The sequence below is a fragment of the Halichoeres trimaculatus genome, unplaced genomic scaffold, assembly GCF_033239565.1.
Source record: "Halichoeres trimaculatus isolate MK-OKI-2021-1 unplaced genomic scaffold, fHalTri1.1 fHalTri1_scaffold_9, whole genome shotgun sequence".
Taxonomy (NCBI): domain Eukaryota; kingdom Metazoa; phylum Chordata; class Actinopteri; order Labriformes; family Labridae; genus Halichoeres; species Halichoeres trimaculatus.
Genome location: NW_027437188.1, coordinates 27,611,515 through 27,631,983, shown reverse-complemented (window position 1 = coordinate 27,631,983; position 20,469 = coordinate 27,611,515). Strand labels below are relative to the sequence as shown.

Sequence of the window (20,469 nt, the reverse complement as noted above, 5' to 3'; positions counted from 1 at the left end):
GAGGTTTATTTAGTTAAGCCTCTCATGTGCTTGTGTGTGCATGTGTTTCGCTGAAAGACAGAGTTACAGGTCAGGATGTTTATGTTCCATATGTCCTGACCGATGTCTGGGCATACTCATGTTGGCAGTGCCTGAAAGCAGTCAGGAGACTGTGGAGATCAATACAGTTTGCCTCTTTTTAAGCTGTGGTCAGAGGGTTTTTTTTTTTTTTTTTTTTTTAGAAAGGGGGATTTAGAAAATTAACTGGAAAATCTAAATTCTAGGAATTCCTTGTTTTGTGTTTTTTCACGGGAATGTTGCTAGAAAGCCCCTGTCATAATAAGGCTGCCCAGAGTTGATTTGATCTGACAGATTTTTTTTTCTTCACCAACCTGCCTTACAGATGGCTTATTAGATGTAAACCTTATTAAATCATAATTTTCTACTAAGAATTTAAGTCAGGTTGATTTCATGATTGTATAAAAGTATCACAAACTGATCCACCGCAAACTGTCAACAAAGAAACCTTTGAGGCACAAGTGTACTTCAAAAGCACTTAGAAAGGGAACATTTTTTGCAGAACTCCCCAAATCCCCAAGCTTCAATCCTTAACCCATCACTCTGCAGACTGTGCCAACAGTTTTGTATTTAACATTTTCTTACATCAGTAAAGGCTTCAGCTGTTAAGCTCAACTTAATTTCTAGATGTATTTTTTTCATGTATTTGTGGCTGAGGCATGTTCTCTGCGTGTGTGCTTCCCTTAGGAGTGTGGTTGTTCCTGTGAAGAAAACCTCCCCTGGCAGCCTGGCAGTTCACACAGTGGGAAGCGGCAGCAGCACCTCTGCTGGGCTGACAGCTGGCAGCACCCCCAACATCTTTGCTGCTTCCTCTGCAACCCCCAAAAGCATGATCAATACTACGGGTAGGTCATGCACAAGGGTACTGAATTTAGCCGTGCAAATACCACATTTAGGTAACGAGGCTTGTTTTTTAAATGTTGGTATTGAAGAGCTATTAGGGGCACTTGATTTGGTTTCATATTTGCAGCACAGCCATTTCCTCCTTTAAAAAAAAAAAATCCAAGAATAGAAACAAAGCATTCTCCCTTTGCTGGGTCATGTGATCATGTTGGATGTCCATGCAGTGGCTCGCTGTGTCCACTAGATGGCCCTCTTTACCTTCCTTCTTGTTTGCAGCACTTTTTGCACTGCAAAATAAAATCATCTCTCCTGCAACGACAGTCAAATTTTAACTATGCATTGAAAGATAAACAAAAACAAACATCATAAAACAGTGAAAAGAGTATGGATACACGTCTGCTGTGTCATTAATACCTTACCGACTTCTCTTTGCCTCTACTGCATCACACTGGTTCCACCTCAAGGCTCCTGCAGTCTGGGCCTCTGAAAGGAGCCACTTATCACCAAGAACCATTAGAAGCTCCAACACCTCTTAATGTGTACCATTAAAAAGAAACTCTCTGAGTCCTCTCCAAGCCCCTGTGTTGGAATGTGAGAAATATATCCAAGTCAAAGTGAGCTTTCAGCCGAAGCCACAGGCTCTCACCCAGACACTCATGATCTCACACACTCCGGTTTGAACTTTTCTCAGACACATTTATCACAGCTTAATACCTGGGCGTGTGCTGTGTCACCTCTCAAATACTGTTGTCATGAAACACTGATTTTCACTTGAATATCCAAAACGTAGGTGCTGACATTTTGATAAATTAGTTTGTAAATATTGTGACTTTGAAAAAGCTTAGGGGACGTTTGATTTTGAAAGACTTGTTCATGGCTTGTAAGTCTTTTCTTTTGTTTGCTTTGGTCTGAACTTTGAAGTCCAATGTCAGACAGATTACAGCTGATTACATAACTTCCTAGCCTTTGTAAAATATGTTAAACCTCGCAAAAATCAATTTCATTATGCTTTCTTGTCATTTAAAAAATCAGTTTTTATTCAGCTGAAAACAGATTTTATTTTAAGCGTACACCATTATCAGAGAATTACATGAATGTAACTGATTTAGAAACATCAGGAATGTGCTTTTTTTTCTCACCTGCAGGAGCCACTGAAGCAGCCCCCTCTGCCTCCTCTTCCTCCAGTTTTGTTAACGGAGCCACCAGTAAGAACCTGCCTGCCGTGCAGACGGTGGCCCCCATGCCTGAGGACACAGTGGAAAACATGAGGTACAACCAAACCCCGTCAGTTCACACATGCTGATTCTATGTTTGTTAATGTGCTTTATTTAAATCATGTGTTTTACATGAAAAGCTAGCTCAGTTGTGTGTGCAGCTCATCTTTCAAATGCGCTAAGCCTTTAAATGAGAGTATATTTCTGACTTTTTGCCTTTTCTTTCAACTCATGGACTTTGTTAACCACTTGTCTCTGATAAATAATAGCCACAACCTCTTCACTTTTTGTCTGAACCTTTTTTTAAAAGCTACACATAAACCTGAGGTGTTTTTGTGAAGTTAGCTTTTTTTTTTTGGAAGATGTTTTTGGATCTGTGAGTGAACATTTGCTTTGACCTTGGCTCATCTTCCTGACTTGTTCTGATAGTTTGTGACAGAGGTTCGTAGTCCTGCTCTCTGACTGACTGATGAAAACCCAGGTCTGTTTTCACTCTTTCTTTGTCATCTCATCCCGTCTCTGTTTTTTTCTTTCTTTCATTCTTTCGTTCTTTGTCTTTCTTCCTGAGTTTCTCCATCTCTTTCTTTCTCACACTGTCTCCTTCTCATTCTCTCTATCTTACTATCCCCTACTTTCTCTCTACCTCACTGTGCTCTGCTAGAAGAATAGAGATCAGTTGCCATGGCAGCAGTAACTGCCATCACTTAGCGTAACTGTGAAGTCAATGATCGTACTATCTCGCTGCAGAGCCCGGTGATGTCTAATGTTTTAGAAAAGGAAAAACACCATATCTGAAGTGCCTTATATAATCTAGTGCAATAAAAAGTATAATATAAATACATTTTTTATGAAACTTAAAAAAATTCTATTCGGTCTAGGATCACCTCCAGACATACATTTTTTTTGTTTCCTTTTCTTTATTTCTGTTGATCCCTGTGCCTCTTGTGAAGTGGACCCATGTCCACCCCACCAGGAAATGACACCCTCCAAGCTAAACCCCTCTACCCTCCAGGCAGGATTACAGGCAGCCTCCAGAGATGCAGGCCAGTGTCCTCGGCAAGGATATTTATGTTAGTCAACAATGCTCTCTCCCTGCTTCTTATTCCAGTCTGTCACCCCTCTGCTGTGCTTTCCCAGGGTGCGGGAAGTCGGATCACACTACACACTCCTACATATCCTAACCCAGACCCTTTCTCTCTTCTCTCCGTGTTTCTTTCAGTCCTGCTGCTTTCTGCTCGCTTTAAGCAGAGAAACAAGCCTCCCTTGTCCTCATGTTTCCTGCTATCTGTTTGTGTACACAGAGGAACACAGAGATATGTTGCAGCTTGAGTCCTATCTCAATGCGTATGCAGTAGGAGTTGTATGGCTGCATGGCTCCAGTTCAGAGTTTTTCTGAGGTGCTTAGATAATGTCAGGTAGATGCATGTAGACAGAGTGGAGAAGATAAGGAACTTCTCTCTGCCGGGTAGAGAAACTATGATTGTGCAAGCCTGGTTACATGTCACAAGAAAGTGCAAACAACTAGCGACCGTCTTTTTGCAGGGAAAAGATTTCATGGTAACCACAAGTGACAGTTGCCACGCAGTGATGGATAATCTTGGTTTGTGTCCTTTAAAATGTCCAGGTTACCTTCTGTCTGGCTCGATACTTTCAGCTGTTAGCTGTGTGCACTGGGTCAACTGTGAGGCTCTCACTGCTTTAACCTCAATGAAGGGTCACAGCTCTTTCTCTTATTATTTTTCTGATCCAGGAGTCTACATTTCATTGTCTTCCTCTGTGGATATATTTTCTCTGACAGCATTACTACAAAGCTGGAAAGGGCCTTGGAGAAGGTGGCACCCCTGCTGAGAGAGACCTTTGTGGACTTTGCACCTTTCCTGTCGCGCACCCTGCTGGGCAGCCATGGTCAGGAGCTGCTAATAGAAGGTAAAGATGTTCATACTTTATTCCTCAAGCTGTGGGTGAAGCCCTGCTTCCAACACCCTGTCATTGCATGTAGTCCTCTGGCTGACTCACTGATGGATGCCTACACAGTGCCAGGTGTTAACAGCAAAGTCACTATTTTGCACACAATCTAGGGGTCTGTCACAGTTGGATTAAATCAGCTCCCTCTTTCACTCATCTTGTGACGTGCCTGTGTTTTGTCTTCTTCGTGATTCATTCCATGTATCCAGAATTATTCCTCTATGTGGTATTTATAAACATCAGGGTTTCACAGTCACAACAAATGTCACGATGAAATGAATGTTTAAATAGATTGTGGCCTTTGCCTTGTGCTGAAGGTATTTTTAGTTTCTAAACTAAGAAAGCCTCTCACCCCGTTGCCTGATGCAAAAACTGGATTTTCTGTTGTTTGGTCTATTGTTGTTTATGCATAGGACTATCAACTCCTGGATGTGGCTTTTGGCAGATAATTTGTTTTTGTCGAACAATGTCAAACATCATATTTGTGTTTTTTTTTTTTTGCAAAGTCCAGTCCAAAACCCAAGGAATGCAAAATAAATTGCAGGGTCTCCATGCGGTGTTTGGTTCAGTGTTAATGTCTCAGATAAAACTCAGATGAGTGATGTTTAAGTGATAAAGTACTGGAAGTCCAACACAGACCTTGAACAGACAAAAGTCTTTACAAAGCCTCACAGCCTCATGGTTCTTTGACAGTTTCGTGGCAGTCACATTGCATATATTTAGTCTGACTCGCTCAGCTGTGCACAGTGTTTGCAGAAGTGTGTGATCCTTCAGCTGCACTCCACTCTGGGCTCTGGTTGTATTTCCTGGTGCCTGTATGAAGGCTTCCAGTGCCTTCGTCAGGCCTCGGGTTGGCAGTCGCTCACAGTGCTGCCTCTGCCACCCTCAGGAACTGTTCGCCTGCATGTGTGTGTGTATACTGCCACTCTTTTATTGGCTTCTATTCACAGGAACACATCGCCACCAAAACCAACACATGCTGGTGTGTGTGACTGAGGGTGTGCGTGCTCAGTGCAGAGTATAAGTGTGGCCTGCAGTCTCCTGACTTGCAGTTTGCTCAGAGTGAAATGATATCGTTGCCTTTCCTCTTTTTCTTTCTGCCAAAGTTTTTTTTTCCTTTAACTGTAATCTAAACCTATATTAGTTTCAGCAGTGGATGCAGAGAATGACAGCAGGCTGAAGGAATGCACTCCAGTGACTTTATTAAAGCTGGATCCTGAAAGAAGTTGCCTGACACATTTCTCCTCTCAGAGTCGAGTTTATCTGTGTAATGTTTACACCAACAGTAACCTTTACACGTGGAATTTATCTATTTACTGCATTTTTATAATGTAATATCAGAAAGCATTTATGTCCCACTCACCTTGTTTTCATTAGCAAACTGAAAAAAAATGAAAAAAAACATGAAAAGAAAAGTATATCTTTGTAAGCTTGTTTAGCATTACTTATTTTTTAATTTCCTAAAACATTAATCAGAGAATTTATGAGTAAAGTCGTTGTTCACAGTCATTAAAACGACATTTTAAGTCATAGTAACTTCTCATTTAAATGTTTCCATTCCAGCCCACAGGTCTGCAAACAGTTCTTCCTCCATACATCATGCATGTGCCATACACATATGTAAATAGCCATGTGGGTATGCGGTGTGCATGTGGCTAAGGCTACTGAGTCAAGCCCCAGGGAGAGGAATGGAAAATCAGGTAGCAAAGCCTTGACAAGTGTGAATATGTCTGTTACCCTTTCACTCAAAGTCTGTCAGCGGACTGACCAAGCTGACAAACCAGAGCCGAGCTGAGAGTCTAACCCCACAAACAAGGTCGTAGATAGACAGCTTGGGCCCCAGTGCTCCTCACCAGACATGTTTAACCCTGTCTGGGTCTGAGAAAGTGAACCCTGACAAGGATTAGAAACTGTTGATGGAACAAAAACAAACATAGGGTTTTACTTCAAATCTTAAACTTTATCCCGCTCCTGTTGGTGTGTCATATGGCTGAACTGATTTCCCCCTTCCCTTCCTACTTTTCTTGCCGGCCATTCCCAGGCTCACAGTTGAAATACTGTGCTGTAGTGCAAAGGCGCTCCATTTACCAGTAATTACCAGCCATCCATCACTCCTTAAATTGCCTGGGGTCGAGCCCCTTGTGCCCTGTGTGCCCCTTTGCCTCACCCTACTCCTTCACCCCCCTGAAGACATGTGGTCACTGCGGCAATTATGCTGAGTGCACCCTGAGCCTTACACTTGGAGTTGGTGGGCAAGGCCTGCGTGTGAACACTGCTGCTGTTGTGATGCCTGCCGCCTGCTCCTGGCTGTCCCCTGAGTGGCCCAGTCTGCCGGCACATTGCCCCACAATGCCACATTCACCCGTGGCTTAACCCTGCCCTGTTTACAGGAAGGGACTGGCAGGCCGTGTTTAAATAGAATGCATTTAGTTTGTCTACCAGCACAAGGCCAGGGTCAGTCGGCCACCTGACTCCTGTGTCAGACCGGACTGACTTATGGCTTAGCATGTCACAGCTATAACAAGAGGTCAGCCGTGGCACTCGGTGTACAAGAGAAGGGTCACATCCTCTTCGAGTTTTTACAATACGCTCCCACCGACAGTCCGAGCTGTTGAATGGAGACGATGTAAACATTACGACGAAAACATCTGTCTGTCCAATGTTTCAGATTTTTCACATTCTGGCTCATATTAGACTGATTATACAAGCTGTGCCATTGAGTGTTTACATTGTTTTTATTGGTCTTAGTATATAAAGGTACAGTGTCTTCTTATTTACTTGTTAATGAACAGATGTGATGCTAGCCCTTTTTTTCTAATCCTGTTTATGGCATCAGACTTGTATTTCTAGCATTTTTACCTCCACCAAGGAATTTATATTTTTGGGACAGTTTATTTGTTTGTCTGTGAATGACATACCTCAAAAAAGTAACTAAAGGATCTTGATGAAATTTTCAGGAAATGTTAAAAATTGGACTAGGAAGAGGTGATTAAATTTGGAGTTGATATGGATCACCGTCTGGTTCCAGGATTTTTTTTTAAGGATTTGTTATTGTTGCGAGATAGGGCCATTTAAACCATTTGTGTATATAACTCCATGATTAATGGTCGGATTGCAAAACAATACAAGACAAATCTGGAATATAAAATATGTACTAGGTCATCATAATTATCAACACTGTCAGGTAACAAATTATCGTACAAACCTGCAACTAACACCAAATTGCAGCAGACAGTCTGCTGAAAGGAAGTATAACATTAAAGTAGGACTAAAGTGTTGCATGACAGTCACAAATGCTTGATGGAGGTCTGCGCTCTCTGAGTGCTTTTCTAGTTGGAACAGATTTTTCATCATGAATATAATTTTAATCAACAGTAAACACAGATGATTAGCACTGTGGCTAAATTAAGCATTTCATTGACACCATCACAGCAGAGGCCACAGAGGTCTTCTCTGAATGGGTTCAGATGTCTTTTGCAGACTTTCATGTCACTCTGATTCTTAACGGATACATTAACAAGTATCATATGAAGCAAAACATTTTGAGATTATGATCTCTTCCCATAGACTCTTCCCACAACAGAACACAATTCTGCTACTGAAATCTCAAATCAAGAATATCTGGCGCTCTTCCTGATTGACAGTCTGAAATCCATGAAACAAAGGCAGCTGTGTGGTGCAGAGTTCCACTCCTGCCAGCCTATAATGAGTCCTGGAGAGTTGCATTCTTTCCCTTACTAATGACTGCACCTTTAATGGCTCCCGCCAAGTGCAACAGAAGGAGCTGGAGGTGCGGGATATGAGACCAGTTGCAGCCATTGTTTCTGCAAATGAGCTTTTCACACCTGCCCTTGTTTCATTAGAGAGTTGTCTGCCTTCTGCAGCTCACTGTCTGCAGAATGGAGATGAGAGCAGAAGCTGTGAATGTCTGTGTTCACTTCTGTAGGTGTGTGTGTGTGTGTGTGTGTGTGTGTGCATGTGTGAAGTAAGATGTGTGTGGAGGAGGTGCTCCCATTAAAGCGTGTGCATCTGTTCGGCCCATCCTATCTGTAAAATATATTTTTCCAGTTTGAGGATCAGTACATTGGGAGCAGAATTTATGGGCTTGCAAATTGTTGACTACTTGCTGAAATCCCAATAGCTTTGTAAATATGTATTCCTGTATTATAGGCTGTTTATTCAGGCATTTCCTTATATCTGATACTTAAGTTACATCCTCTTTATTCCCACAGATATTTGATTAAAAGGATACTTAAAAATTAACTTCATTCTTTGCTTTTTGTCTCTACAGGTCTAGTGTGTATGAAGTCAAGCACTTCGGTAGTGGAGCTTGTTATGCTGCTTTGTTCTCAGGTGAGTTTTTTTCCTTTTTCCCTCTTATCACAACCCGCTTTCCCAGCCTTTCTTTGTCTTTCTCCTTCAGTCTTCCTTCTCTGAATGCTTTTCTCTGTTCTGACGCTCTTGAAAACATTTTTCCTGTCAGTAAGAGATCTGTGAAGGATGGTCTCATCTCGAAGGGAATATCAGGTCACAATTGGACAAACTGATGATGGTACAATAAGATTTTGAATGCATAAAAACTGCTAGTGTGGTGGATGTTTACATTTTCCCTTTTCAGTGTTTTTCTTTTGTAAAATATCCCCCAAGCTAATTGTTAAACTCAGTGAAGGTATTCAGACACACACAGCTCTGAGAATCCCATGACTGTCTCACTACACCCTAGAGCTTTAATCCTGATCCTTCTTTTAGAAAACGAGCCCCACCTCATGCAACACTGCTAGTGACTGATCACCTCCTCGCTGACCCTCTGAATCTCTTGTTAAGCTCTTGTTTTAGAGAAGGTCAAAGCCCCAATGTAGCAGTTAGAACAGGAGATATTTAACATACCTTCTGTCAGCCCATCAGTCTTGCATCGGGAGCCCATAAGGAAGCCATTACTTGGTGCCTCTTTGTGGATCCAGACTGCAGGGCCCGAGCCTTGAGGAGGCAGATTGCCTCTATCTGTGCTCCATGGTATCCGCACACCAAAGCCCTCTTCTGCAGGGAGCTCAGCCTCTGTTATATGGAGGCCATTATTCAGGGGCTTTCCTCGAAAAAAGACCCTCTTTTGAAGGTTTTGACTGGCTCCTTTTTGTGCTGCTTTGCTGTCTGTAGAGTATCTGTGAGAAGTTGCCTTTTCCAGCCGGGGGATTTATTGCAGATGAGAGCGTCAGCATGCTGTTAAGGGTCTGAGTCCTTCCCTCCTTTCACAGATAGCATTACTGTGGCTCCAGAGGTTCCTGCCATTAGGGGCTCTGGGGATGAAACCCAGGATGAGATATTGATCAGACAGTGAGGCCTTGAAACTGGACGGTACAGCCTGGTGTCCTTCCCGAACCTTTTAAAGGGGTGATCCACTGCATTTTATTCAAATCGTGTTCTATCAGTGATGCATCCAATTATGTTCAAGCTAATATGACTAAACATAATGATGCAAGTATTATTGTTTGACCCACTTTTTCAAGTGATAGTGCTAATTTTTGCTGTTTATTACCTCCAGCAAGGAGGTTATGTTTTTGGGTGAGTTTGTTTGTTTGTCTGTCTGTCTGTGAACAACATAAGTCTAAAAGTAAGCTACGGTTCTTGATGAAATTTTTAGGAAACGTTTTCTTTATCATTCTTTATCATTGTGACATAGGGTCGTTTTCACCATATGTGCACGTAACTCCACAAGATGTGAAAGTAGGCTCCAGATCCTGGCAATATTCTGGATACTAAGATCCAGAATATGAAATATGTACTGGGTCATCATAATTTTCAACACTGTCAGGTAACAAATTATCGTACAAACCTGCAACTAACATTAAATTATAGCAGACAGTCTGCTGAAAGGGAGTATAACATTAAAGTAGGACTAAAGTGTTGCCTGACAATCACAATATGCTTGGTGGAGGTCTGCGCTCTCTGAGTGCTTTTCTAGTTTTATTTTAAGAAAATAATTTGACCAATAATGATAATAGTACACAATATAATAATTATGCATTTGCATATTCAGCCTAATTAATGTCTTTTACGCCACATGTCTGTTTGCTTTCGCAGCATGTTTCAACCGCTGGGTGAGCTTTGGCTGACATCGCTATGAGATGCCAACCTCAAAGTATCCCTCACGTATTTCAACATTAATGTTTTAAGACAGCAAGGAGGGCACTTAGCTGACCTTTAGTCCCTCTCTGTTTTGTGACCTGTCAGCTTTATGAAAGAATTAGTGCTAATGATCTGCCTTTTCTTATTTATGCATACTAATCGCAGCAATCATCGTGTGGCTGGCTGCGGCTGCAGACACTGTGTGTCTCTCTTCAGCCCGGGCAGCTGAATGAAAAGGTCAAGCAGCTCTGTTTCTTGTAACAGCTCAAACATACAGGGGGGAGATCCAGAGTGGAGCCACAGAGATTTAGTGATGGAAGGCCTCCAGATGTGGAGGGTATAACAGAGCAATGCAGAGCAGATAAAAGCAAAGTCTCCTGCTCACTGACAGGTTGGATTGAAACACCACAAATACTTAGTGCCCTGCTGAATTTCAGGAGAATGAAAGTGGGAGGAAAGGATGTTTTCTCAAGGCCAGCGTGCCGTCTGCTCTGTGGGAGTCACAAAAAGAGGCAGGTTTATCAAAGACTGTTGAGATTTTTATTCCGTTATTTATCTTTTTTTTTTAATTCCACATTTGCATTTGTCATCGGTGTCTTTTTTATTTCCTGCAAAATGTCTCCAGTAGAAGCCCATTTTACAAAGTATTTAACACCACTTCTTTAGTCACAAAGCAGCTTATCACTTTTGTATTTCTTAGTACCTTGACCCACATTTGTCAAGTTGCATGAGAGATTGCTAAGTTTGACATGACTGCTTGATATCTAAGAATCTAAGAAGGCAAAAGTTTGCTCACAAGGTACTCATAAAAACAAAGAAACTCATCAGGTCTGTTTTTCAGTTGTCTGGAGCTCTTCTGCCCCCAAATGGCCAGAAATTTGCATCTTCAAATTAAAGCGTTTCACAATATTTCTGTATCGAAAGTCTATCTACAAAGCTCCAGTGGCTGGGTTGTTGCTCCCTGATCATGGTCTGCATTTTTATCAAGGATCAGATCTCTCTTTTTTTTTAAGCAGCTGCACGTCAGGCCTAATTCCCCTCAAATGGACTGCAGAGCACTCTTAAAAATCTCTGCAATCAAAGACAGCCTCCTCTGGGAGATCTGTTCTGCTTTAAAAAAAGAGGAAAAAAAAGAGCCTCTGAAGTGCTATCTCGACTGTTAACAAGCATACCTCAGACAAGATAGCAAATTTGACTAGTTCATGCTATATCTCCACTGACCTGCTGCCGTTTTCCTGGCAACACCAAGTGTCACATCTGACTCTGTTTCCGTATTTATTTTTGTCACGTGAGCATGGTGCAGGCAGAACCTCGGAAGACTGGCTGTACATGATCCCTGTCCAAATCAAGAACAGCTTATTCCAGGCAGATACTGTAGCAGAAGAAGGGGGTCAAGGGGAACATTTGGAGACCAGATGCTCAGCAGTTTGTCAGCACCATCTCTCAGATTTAACGCATCGTAAGGTCAGACTGTGTACTCTTGCATGAACCGGTTTGTGTCAGGCACGACAATTGTGTACGAAAAAACAACATGCCCATACATAATGATGTCAATGTAAGGTATTCTGTACACAACAAATGCTGCTTACCTTGTCAAGACAGAACAAGCAGTGCTGGAAATGAAATCTTCAGATTTTATCTATCCATGTATCTTTCTGCTTGAGCTATGATACCTAGTCTTTAAAGTATAGTTAGCTTCAAAGGCTTCTTCTTCATGTCAATAGGCTTGAGTAACATGCATACACACATACAAACCCCTGAAATGAAAACCTCCCTCTTAGGTTTTCCTCCACTTTCCCTCCTCTTTGAACTGTGGCCTCCTCTGTTTTCTCTTCCATTTGCACCTCAGTGAGGGCACAGGAGAGCTGAATTTCCCACAGTGAATGGCGCGCTCTCAAACTGCTTTTTAATCATTTCCAGAGCATGTTGTGAGACAGCAAGTGCTGGCACTCTGGCCTGGGGCTCGGATCTCTTCCAGGCGAGTACTGCGGGGCTCAGGGAGCCCGCTCAGTAATCTGTCACTGTAAGGGATGGGGGGAAATGGCTGTATTTAAGTGAGAGGATACAGTTTCATCCCACAATTACAACTCTCCTGTGTTTACGGATCTTTTCACAGAGGAAGCACGGATGGTCACACATGCTGTGCAGGATTCCAGCTTTCCAAAGCCGTCGTTTTTGCTTCAAAGGATATATGAACTAAATGTTGTTTCCCTCCTTGAATTACAAGCTATGAATAACACGTGAAATATGCAATTTGTATGGGGAAATTGAACTCTTGTCTGTCAGTGTCATGCATGCCTGAAAGATGTTGTCACCTTTTGGATAAGATGCTTTTCTTCATTAACAAGTTAGCTTTTAGCTTTGATGCTGTAAACTTTTAAAGAAAACTGTCCTCAGTGATACCCACATTTCCAACCCACATCCACTATTCATTATAAGGATGATATATATTGTTTTAACCTTTTATTTCAGAAGACCTTTAAATAAACTTTTAATATCCAAATTTCAAACAAAGTGCTTTGTCAATGACTAATTACAGTTTTGTTTTATTTTTTCAGGAATGGCAGAACTCCATTCAGAAGAATGCTGGTCTGGCCTTCATTGAGCTTATCAATGAAGGAAGGTAATGTATGCATTTATTGTAATACACACAATTACAAACTCAGCAAGGCAGCAGTTTATTTGATCATTTTTCAATTCCTCTCCCCAGTGAAGACTGACTTTCCCAAAAGGAGTAACATCATAAAGTTGCTGCATGCACTGTGTGCCTTAAACCTCTCCTTTGCTGCACTGTAGAGGTTAATCCTGAAAAGCAATGGTTGCAAAGAGATGTCTTTAAATGTCTCTTTTTTTTTATCTCTGCTTCTGTGTTTTCTCTTGTTCATCCCATCTCCCGCCCTCTTCGTCATGGGTGTGGCCAGACTCAGGGTTTTCCTTAGAACAGATCAGGGGCGGCTCAGCCTCTTTGCCCATCTGCTGACCCATCTGGCCAGGCCCTCTCTGTGCCCTGGCTCTTGCCACTGCCCGGTCAGGCCTCTCTGAGCCTCCTGCTGGCCTCAGAACAAAGAGTTGGAGCCAGTTGGGCCACACGGCGCTGTCCAGGGTGCTGCTGACAGATACATAATTTCCCTGACTTGCTCAAGCCTCTGCACACCTGTTCTTCTTAACTAGACAGAGTCTGCAAAATCTTTTGACTCATGGCAGACACACATTAATAACATTCACAAAAACTATTTTTCAACGTGTGGTTAAGTGTTTCTTTTCTGTTTTTTTTTCAGCACATGAATCTCTAGTGCTCTTTGAAATGAGATGGTCAGTCAGTTGAGGTTGAGTATTGTTAACATTCAGGCGACTTTTGAATACCTGTAATTATAAGGGTTACTGGTCTGTGAAATACTCTGGTGAAAATGTGACACAGTGCGTGCATACTTTTGTTTTCTTGTTTCCAAATACCTCTCCTCAGCTTTCCTTCACATCTATTCTTGGTCTCAAAACAAAGCCTGGCGTTGTCAGCCTCTGTCTTTGAACAGTCAATGTCTGTCTATTAATGAGTGCTTGTCATCACTTAAAGAGGCAATGGCAGCTGATGAACGCAGCCTCGGGATTGCTGCCTCTCCTCGGGACAGACGGGAAATTACAATCTGTATCAAGCACCGAAGAGGAACAGGAGATACTTTAATTAAAACAAAGCTAGCTTAATGGTGTGTACAATGGCATATAATCGACACACAAAAGCCAGGGTGCTTTTCAATTATTAAAGATGGTGAAATTTCAGTGTGAACGTAAATGGAGGCTGTGGATCCTCCTGAGTCAGCCATGTGAGAAGTTGTTCACAGCCAGACTTGTCAGCGATACAGGCACAGGGGTTGAAGTTCTGGTCAGCAGGAGGTGATGCTCGGTCTGTCAGGAGTATGGCGGACAGGCTCCAGTGCTCTAATGACACTCCATTCTCTCCTTAATGCTACAGAGGGATCTGTCACTGATCTGCAGCCTTGCAACATAACACAGACAAATGATGCTGTTTGCTCTCTTGCTCTTTCAACGCCCAGGATGTTGCAAAATCCTGATGAGCTGTACTTTGCCTCAACCCTGCTCCAACCTTGAGAGGGTCTTTGCTAGAAATTTTAGCTTCTCAAATCTAATATCTCTTCATCAATGAGAATACTAATGCTAAAAATGCTACATCTCTTTTTTTGTAATGTTAAAGGTTGCTCTGCCATGCCATGAAGGACCACATAGTTCGAGTTGCCAATGAGGCTGAGTTCATCCTGAACAGACAGCGAGCAGAGGATGTTCACAAACACGCAGATTTCGAGGTACCAAGCATGTCTTCTGTTTTGCATCTGAAGTTTAATTCATAAAGTTAACCCTTTTGTTATTTTGTCCTTAAAAGAGTCTGTGATTATGCCCAGAAAGCTCATTCCCTTTCCTTTAAAGGCTGTTTAATTTTTTTCTCAAGCCAAAATTGTTCAAGAGTTAAGGTAATAAGAACAGCTTACATTAATTATTGCCTGTAATTGGGACCTCATTGCACACAGATTCCTATGCAGCAAAATAACACCCCTGATATCGACATTAAACTTGTCTTTTCTTCATTAAGGGGCCATTTGAATTGTCGGGCTAGCCCGAAGTGTTGAGGACTTACGGTAATTTGAATTCCGCATAACAATTTGTGTCACCGGTGACACCACTTGTAGTAAAAGGGTTGCAATTCACAGAGGAATTATTGGACTAAAGACAGGATTATAAACTACATACAGCAGTATTATATTTCAGTTGTGTTCTATATTTCTGTGGTACCATCTTCTGTGGGAAAAAAAGAGTATTTAGTCCTTTAACAAACTTGAAATCCTATTAGTATAAAATGCTATTGAACTGCTCATTATGGAGTCTCTCTGTGTCCCTCTGAAGATTATCTCCTTACCCTAACTATTTCTTTAAAAGAATCTAATTATTGGTAGTAATAAGAGGAAGGAGCTAAATTAATTTAGGGAGCCTGTATTCAGCACATCCACGTCAAACCATGACCATTACAGACATGAAAAGAAGAGCTACCAAGGTCTAAGCTAATTCTGAATATTGATTTCTTTCTTTCATTTTTTGCAGTGGTGATTATGGTTTTATTTTCCATTAGAAGCAAAAAGGAAACGTAAGAAAAATGTAGAAATATAAAGACAGACTTAACGAAGCCCTAAAAAGAGTTTCTATGGATACTGTAAACACCAGAGGACTTTACCTTATATGTTTTGAGTGTGTAATCACACAAACCCTGACACAAACACACACTTCTACTTCCAGCACCTCTGTTAGCAGCTTGTACATGTGAGGAGTGATGAGTTTCTTATCTGGGAAAAGCAGCCATCCTCAAACAGCTGCTTGATATACAGTTCTTGAGGATCCTTGACCTGCTAGATAAACTGGAAGAGACGGCTAGATACGCGATGTCAGGAGACGGGGGGGAAGTGTACCTGGCCCCATCCGTTCTGTCTGCCAACTCCAGACAGCCAACACTTTTCATCCAGCTCTGACGTTACTTTATTACCCACTCTCTAAGATTGAAGATTCAGGACGCAGATAAGACATTTTTACAATTAAGTTGGTGTCAGGGCGACGCGTCATATGCTTTAAAGTGATAAATAACGTTTGATATTTGTCACTGCGTCACGTGGAAATGTGAGCTGACAAGCAGAGATTGAGTTATCTGCCTTATGAAGAATACGTTGAAGTATAATATCTGACAGAATTTAAATTTGAGGCAGGAAATTCAATTAACTTCCAGCTTCTGTTAGCAAATTAGATTTGGAATATTAGCAAGAGTTCCCTGGGGTGCCACAGTAAGACAATCTTGGTTTAGCAGCAGAGATAGAGATTGTGTGCTCCTCTGTATCATTTCAGTCACCTGAAACACTGGAAGAGTTTTACCAACTGATAGAAATCAATTTAAAACCACTATAGCTGTGTTTTTTTAATATGATGGCTGATTATTATTTTAAAGGATTGTAAGATAAGAAACGTTACTTTAATTCCTCTGGGTCTCAAAAGCTTTTTTCCTCCTTCTATTTGTCACTTCTATTCCTTGTGGTGCATTTTGTGTTGTTTTTTTTATAATGGCCATTGTGAAGATTTCACCCCACTCCCACACGAGGCAACAGTAACAAAGTCCTTGATATAATGGTAGCATAGCTTTGTTAACTTTGACAGGTTATATTCTTTGTTGATCTATTAGAGCATTTTCCCTCCTCCTTTAATAGCACCGTCCAAGGCTGCCTTGTAGGGAGCCTCATCTGTCCGCAGTTAGGGAATGGACTGCCTTCATGAGCCTGCTATGATTTACTACACTCCTCCAAGGGAGCAGAAATATATCTCTCAGCTGTCCACTAATATCTTTATGCACTCAAGTGTGTTGAATGAAGCCATAACATTCTTCAGTGTGACAAACGCTCCATTAGAGGGTATATATTATTCCAGCTTTATTCGAGTAAAACATCCTCACATGCTATTAGAAGACTGTTAGACATCATTTTCGGTAGCAATAAATAAATAACAAGTCTCTCACTCTAATTTTCCTTTTTCCTCTTTGAAACCCCAAATTAGTCCAACTGCGCCCAGTACGCTGCTGACAGAAAAGAGGAAGAGAAGATGTGCGACCACCTGATCAGCGCCGCTAAACACAGAGACCATGTGACGGCTAACCAGCTAAGGCAGAAAATAGTCAACATCCTCACCAACAAGCATGGTGCCTGGGGGACACTAGCCCAGAGGTAAGCCCCCTCACACAATAACAAGTTCACCTTCAAACCAACATGGGTTCTGTTAAGATTTCAACATGAAGCATAGCCGCTCAACGTTAGGTTCACCCCAGAGGACAAAAGTTACCTGTACACAAAACTCTGCAGTGATTGGATTGGACCACCAGCTAATGTCATTTTCCCAGGATCCGATAGGGTCAGCTATCGGGTCAGCAAACGCAATTACAGTGTGGAGTGGCTTAAACCCCTGGGGACAGCTGATTGGCCGGTCGTCCGACAGACCGGGATCGAGGAAGGGGAAGAAGGGGGTTGGGGTGTTTCTGCGGTGTTGTCCAGGCATTCATTGACCCTCTCAGAAACACAGCCCAGCACCTGGTGGTAGTTGCAGACTTCCCCATGGGCCCTGTTAAAACAACCGCTGGCTCTCCTGCTTTGCCTCCCACCTCTCGCCTGCATCCACATGCTCCCACAGACCCACAGACACAGAGTGGAGTGGAAAGATCAAGAGGTAGTCAAACAGCACTAGCAGAGGTGTTACAGCATACTGTTTATATTTTGAACTAAGTATTTATTTTTGCTAACAGTCTACATGCAGTTCCTGCAAAGACAGAATGACGAAGCTTTAATTGCTGCCTCAGGTGCTGAGTTGCAATTGAATATTGTAAACATTTACCCAAACATTAATTCAAATAGACGTGATAACTTTGTCTAAACAAGCCTTGCCTTGTTGCTATAAATGTGTATTTGGGTTTCATCATATTTTAAACTCCATATGCTTGACCTTGTGGTCTATTATTAGGCTTGTTTTGTATATTAAAGCATATCAACTTATGTTATAAAGGCGTTTTAGCTGTTATAATCAATTTTTATGGCTGTATTTCATGCTGTGGACTTACGGGACATTTCCAGATGTCATGGTGAGCTGCTTTTTATGGATTCATGAAGTCAGGCCAAGTGTCTCTTCACTTCACAAAATCAAATATACAGTTCTTGGTTTTCAGCTTTCTGAGAAGCCATTTAGTTGATGTGATTAATTTTAGAACTAAGAAAACATATATGTCAAAAGTTTTCCCCGTTTTAAAGATACTGTCAGATAAATATTTTGGCCATGACTGAAAAGGCAACAGTTTTCAAGTTCAGATTTTCATAAATCTGACTTGAACCTTAGCTGGAGTACCCGTGACAAAATCTATTGGATTGAATTCTGGGCCCATGTTCAAATATTTATGGAGCCCCTCTCAGAGGCATAGCATTAGCATTGAAACAAAAGGTTATTGAGCGTGGGTGCATTGTAAATGATACGGCAAAACTTCCAACAAATTCAAATTTAATGGTAACCTGCTGGTGAAGAAAAATGATGCAATATGCTCAGCAGCTCAAGGCAGTGTTGCAGTTCAGCAGCTTAGTCTTATTCAATGCTACATTAACTTTCCCATTTATGCTGCTCTTGTAAAATATAAAGCCCTCAAGCGATCGGAGGTGGCTGTCTGTTATGTCTGCATGTGTGTGTGTGCCTGTGTGTGTGTGTGTGTGAGTGAGGAAGACAGAGAGAGACTTCAGTTGTTAATGTTTGTTTTTCACCCTCATGCACAGAAATTGCTTTGCCTTTTACTCCTAAGTTCTGCCTGGAGACGTGCCAAAGGATATTTATGATTTGAGCAGAATATAATATAAACAAAATTATTCCTGGGCAGACAAAAGACTGAAAAAGTAGTTTAACTTATATGATGATATTGTTTCTGCTCCAGTGTGTGTCCAACTCCTGTGATTGAAACAACCCTGTAGGTTCCTTCAGATACAGATTATCTGCATCTCTGGCGACCACTTCATGTAGAGCTTTTGTTCTCCTTTTTGTGTCGCAGCACAGACAACAACAGACAGAAACAAGGAAATGAACTGTGCGAGGCTTTCAAACAGCTGCTCTGCAGTCATTTGATCTGCGTGAAGAATAAGTAGATCAGACCCCATGTTGCCCTGTTAGATCATATGCTTGCTTGATGATGAATGTCCCCCTGTATAGAGTCAGCATAGGAAAATCAATAATCCTCAAATTGAAACAGTATAGGGTAGTATTGATCCGCCCTGCTAAATCAAAATGAGGAGGCTTTGATACATCTCTCCAAGACAGCTCCCTGCCCAGTAATGACACACTATCAATGTTAGCCTTACACTGATAAATCAAGTTGAAAATTGGATGTCAGAGTTTTTTCCAGGGGGAGAGTGATTTTCCCTGCCCTCTAGTCCCCTCTGCTGTTGACCTCTGAACCCTGCCAGTGGATTATAAAGTTCAGTCTCGTCTAAAGTGAAAGTAGATGTCAAGGCCAGGCTGATGAATTCATTGCAGAATAATGTCCAGTACTTCTGCTGCGGAGGACTGTGGCAGTACAACGAACGGCTATGGGTTCATAAAGCGCCAGACCTTTTGGATCTCACACGTCAGGGTTATAAATCATAAAGCATTGTTTTCACATTTCTGAGGCATCTGACCAGCTTATATTGTGTACAGACTATATTTTTTTCACCCTCACACAGTATCGAAGTCTCTTAATATTACTTTTTGTCATACATCACTGTTGCACTTCTTTAGTGCTGGTTGTTGCAGCTTTCCAATGTAACAGTAGTGTAACTGAAGGAGACAAACCTCTTTTTGCTCCAAAGCTGGCGTCTGTGTTCACTTCAGCAGCATCACTGACAGGTGACGGAGAAGCCTCCCCTGGCCTCCAGAGCAGACCTTAACCTTACCTGACTGCTCTATTGATTGTCAACATTTCTTCTGTATAATTACTTTTTTGTAGCAAAGGAGAGAAAGGAAAATGGCGGCGCATATTGATCTGTGGCAAGGCAGTGAAACAGCCGTTTCCCTTGACTAACAGTGAGTTTCATCTCTCACACTTGATGAATGGTAACAATCTCCCTGTGGATAATAACTTTGTGATGGAATGAACCTTTTTACTCACGATGTGCCCCGGGTGTTTTGGTCTCGCCTGAAAGGGTTATCAATTCTAATAGAAGTCCTCTAACAAAAGAGGAAGGACCTTTAGAGCCTCAGAGGGTTCAGGATCTGATGACCCCTGTGGGGCATTAAAAAAAGACCAAGGCCTCTGGTTAAGCTGGACTAGAGGAGGAAAAAATCAGCTCAGTTTATGATAAATATAATTCAAAAGGAATTTTATTTTGATTTCCAGTATCTAAATGAGGTTTAAATGGAATTGTTTAAACTAACTTCTTTATAAAATGAGCAAAAATTGAAGAAGGTAAAGATAGAAATCCTTATAAAACCAATAAATCTCATACTGCCTTTCTAAAGTTATCTTGCGGCAGGCTTTTGAGTTAAACCTTTTTTTGCTTGATCCAGCTCTCTGCCTCTGACATTTAATTCTCGAGCTGCTACCACGGACAGGGTTGAAACGCAGCTAATTTTAAAACAGCTTGCAAGTGATGATGTTTCATAATTACATATTATTTGCTTTGTTCTTGCAAGCTGATAGTCTCCCCACTTGCATTTGTTCTTGACCTTC

The 20,469-nt window shown here is 41.7% G+C and overlaps 1 protein-coding gene and 1 long non-coding RNA gene across 4 annotated transcripts in view; one reads left to right on the top strand and one right to left on the bottom strand.

Annotated features, from left to right (window-relative positions):
• Nucleotides 1–20,469, top strand: part of nbeab (neurobeachin b) — a 227,917-nt gene that overhangs the window by 127,596 nt on the left and 79,852 nt on the right. For all 3 annotated transcript variants that reach the window (XM_074680127.1, XM_074680125.1, XM_074680126.1), the window contains exons 30-36: nt 745–902; nt 2,046–2,169; nt 3,913–4,040; nt 8,371–8,432; nt 12,761–12,825; nt 14,410–14,518; nt 16,797–16,963. In XM_074680127.1, the coding sequence (XP_074536228.1) occupies nt 745–902; nt 2,046–2,169; nt 3,913–4,040; nt 8,371–8,432; nt 12,761–12,825; nt 14,410–14,518; nt 16,797–16,963 (813 nt within the window). The remainder of the gene's footprint in view (nt 1–744; nt 903–2,045; nt 2,170–3,912; nt 4,041–8,370; nt 8,433–12,760; nt 12,826–14,409; nt 14,519–16,796; nt 16,964–20,469) is intronic.
• LOC141798264 (uncharacterized) lies at nt 896–9,285 on the bottom strand. Its single transcript, XR_012599135.1, has 4 exons — nt 8,967–9,285; nt 2,040–2,144; nt 1,320–1,479; nt 896–1,209 (listed from the first exon to the last, which is right to left on the bottom strand). It is a non-coding gene; the product is annotated as an uncharacterized LOC141798264 (long non-coding RNA).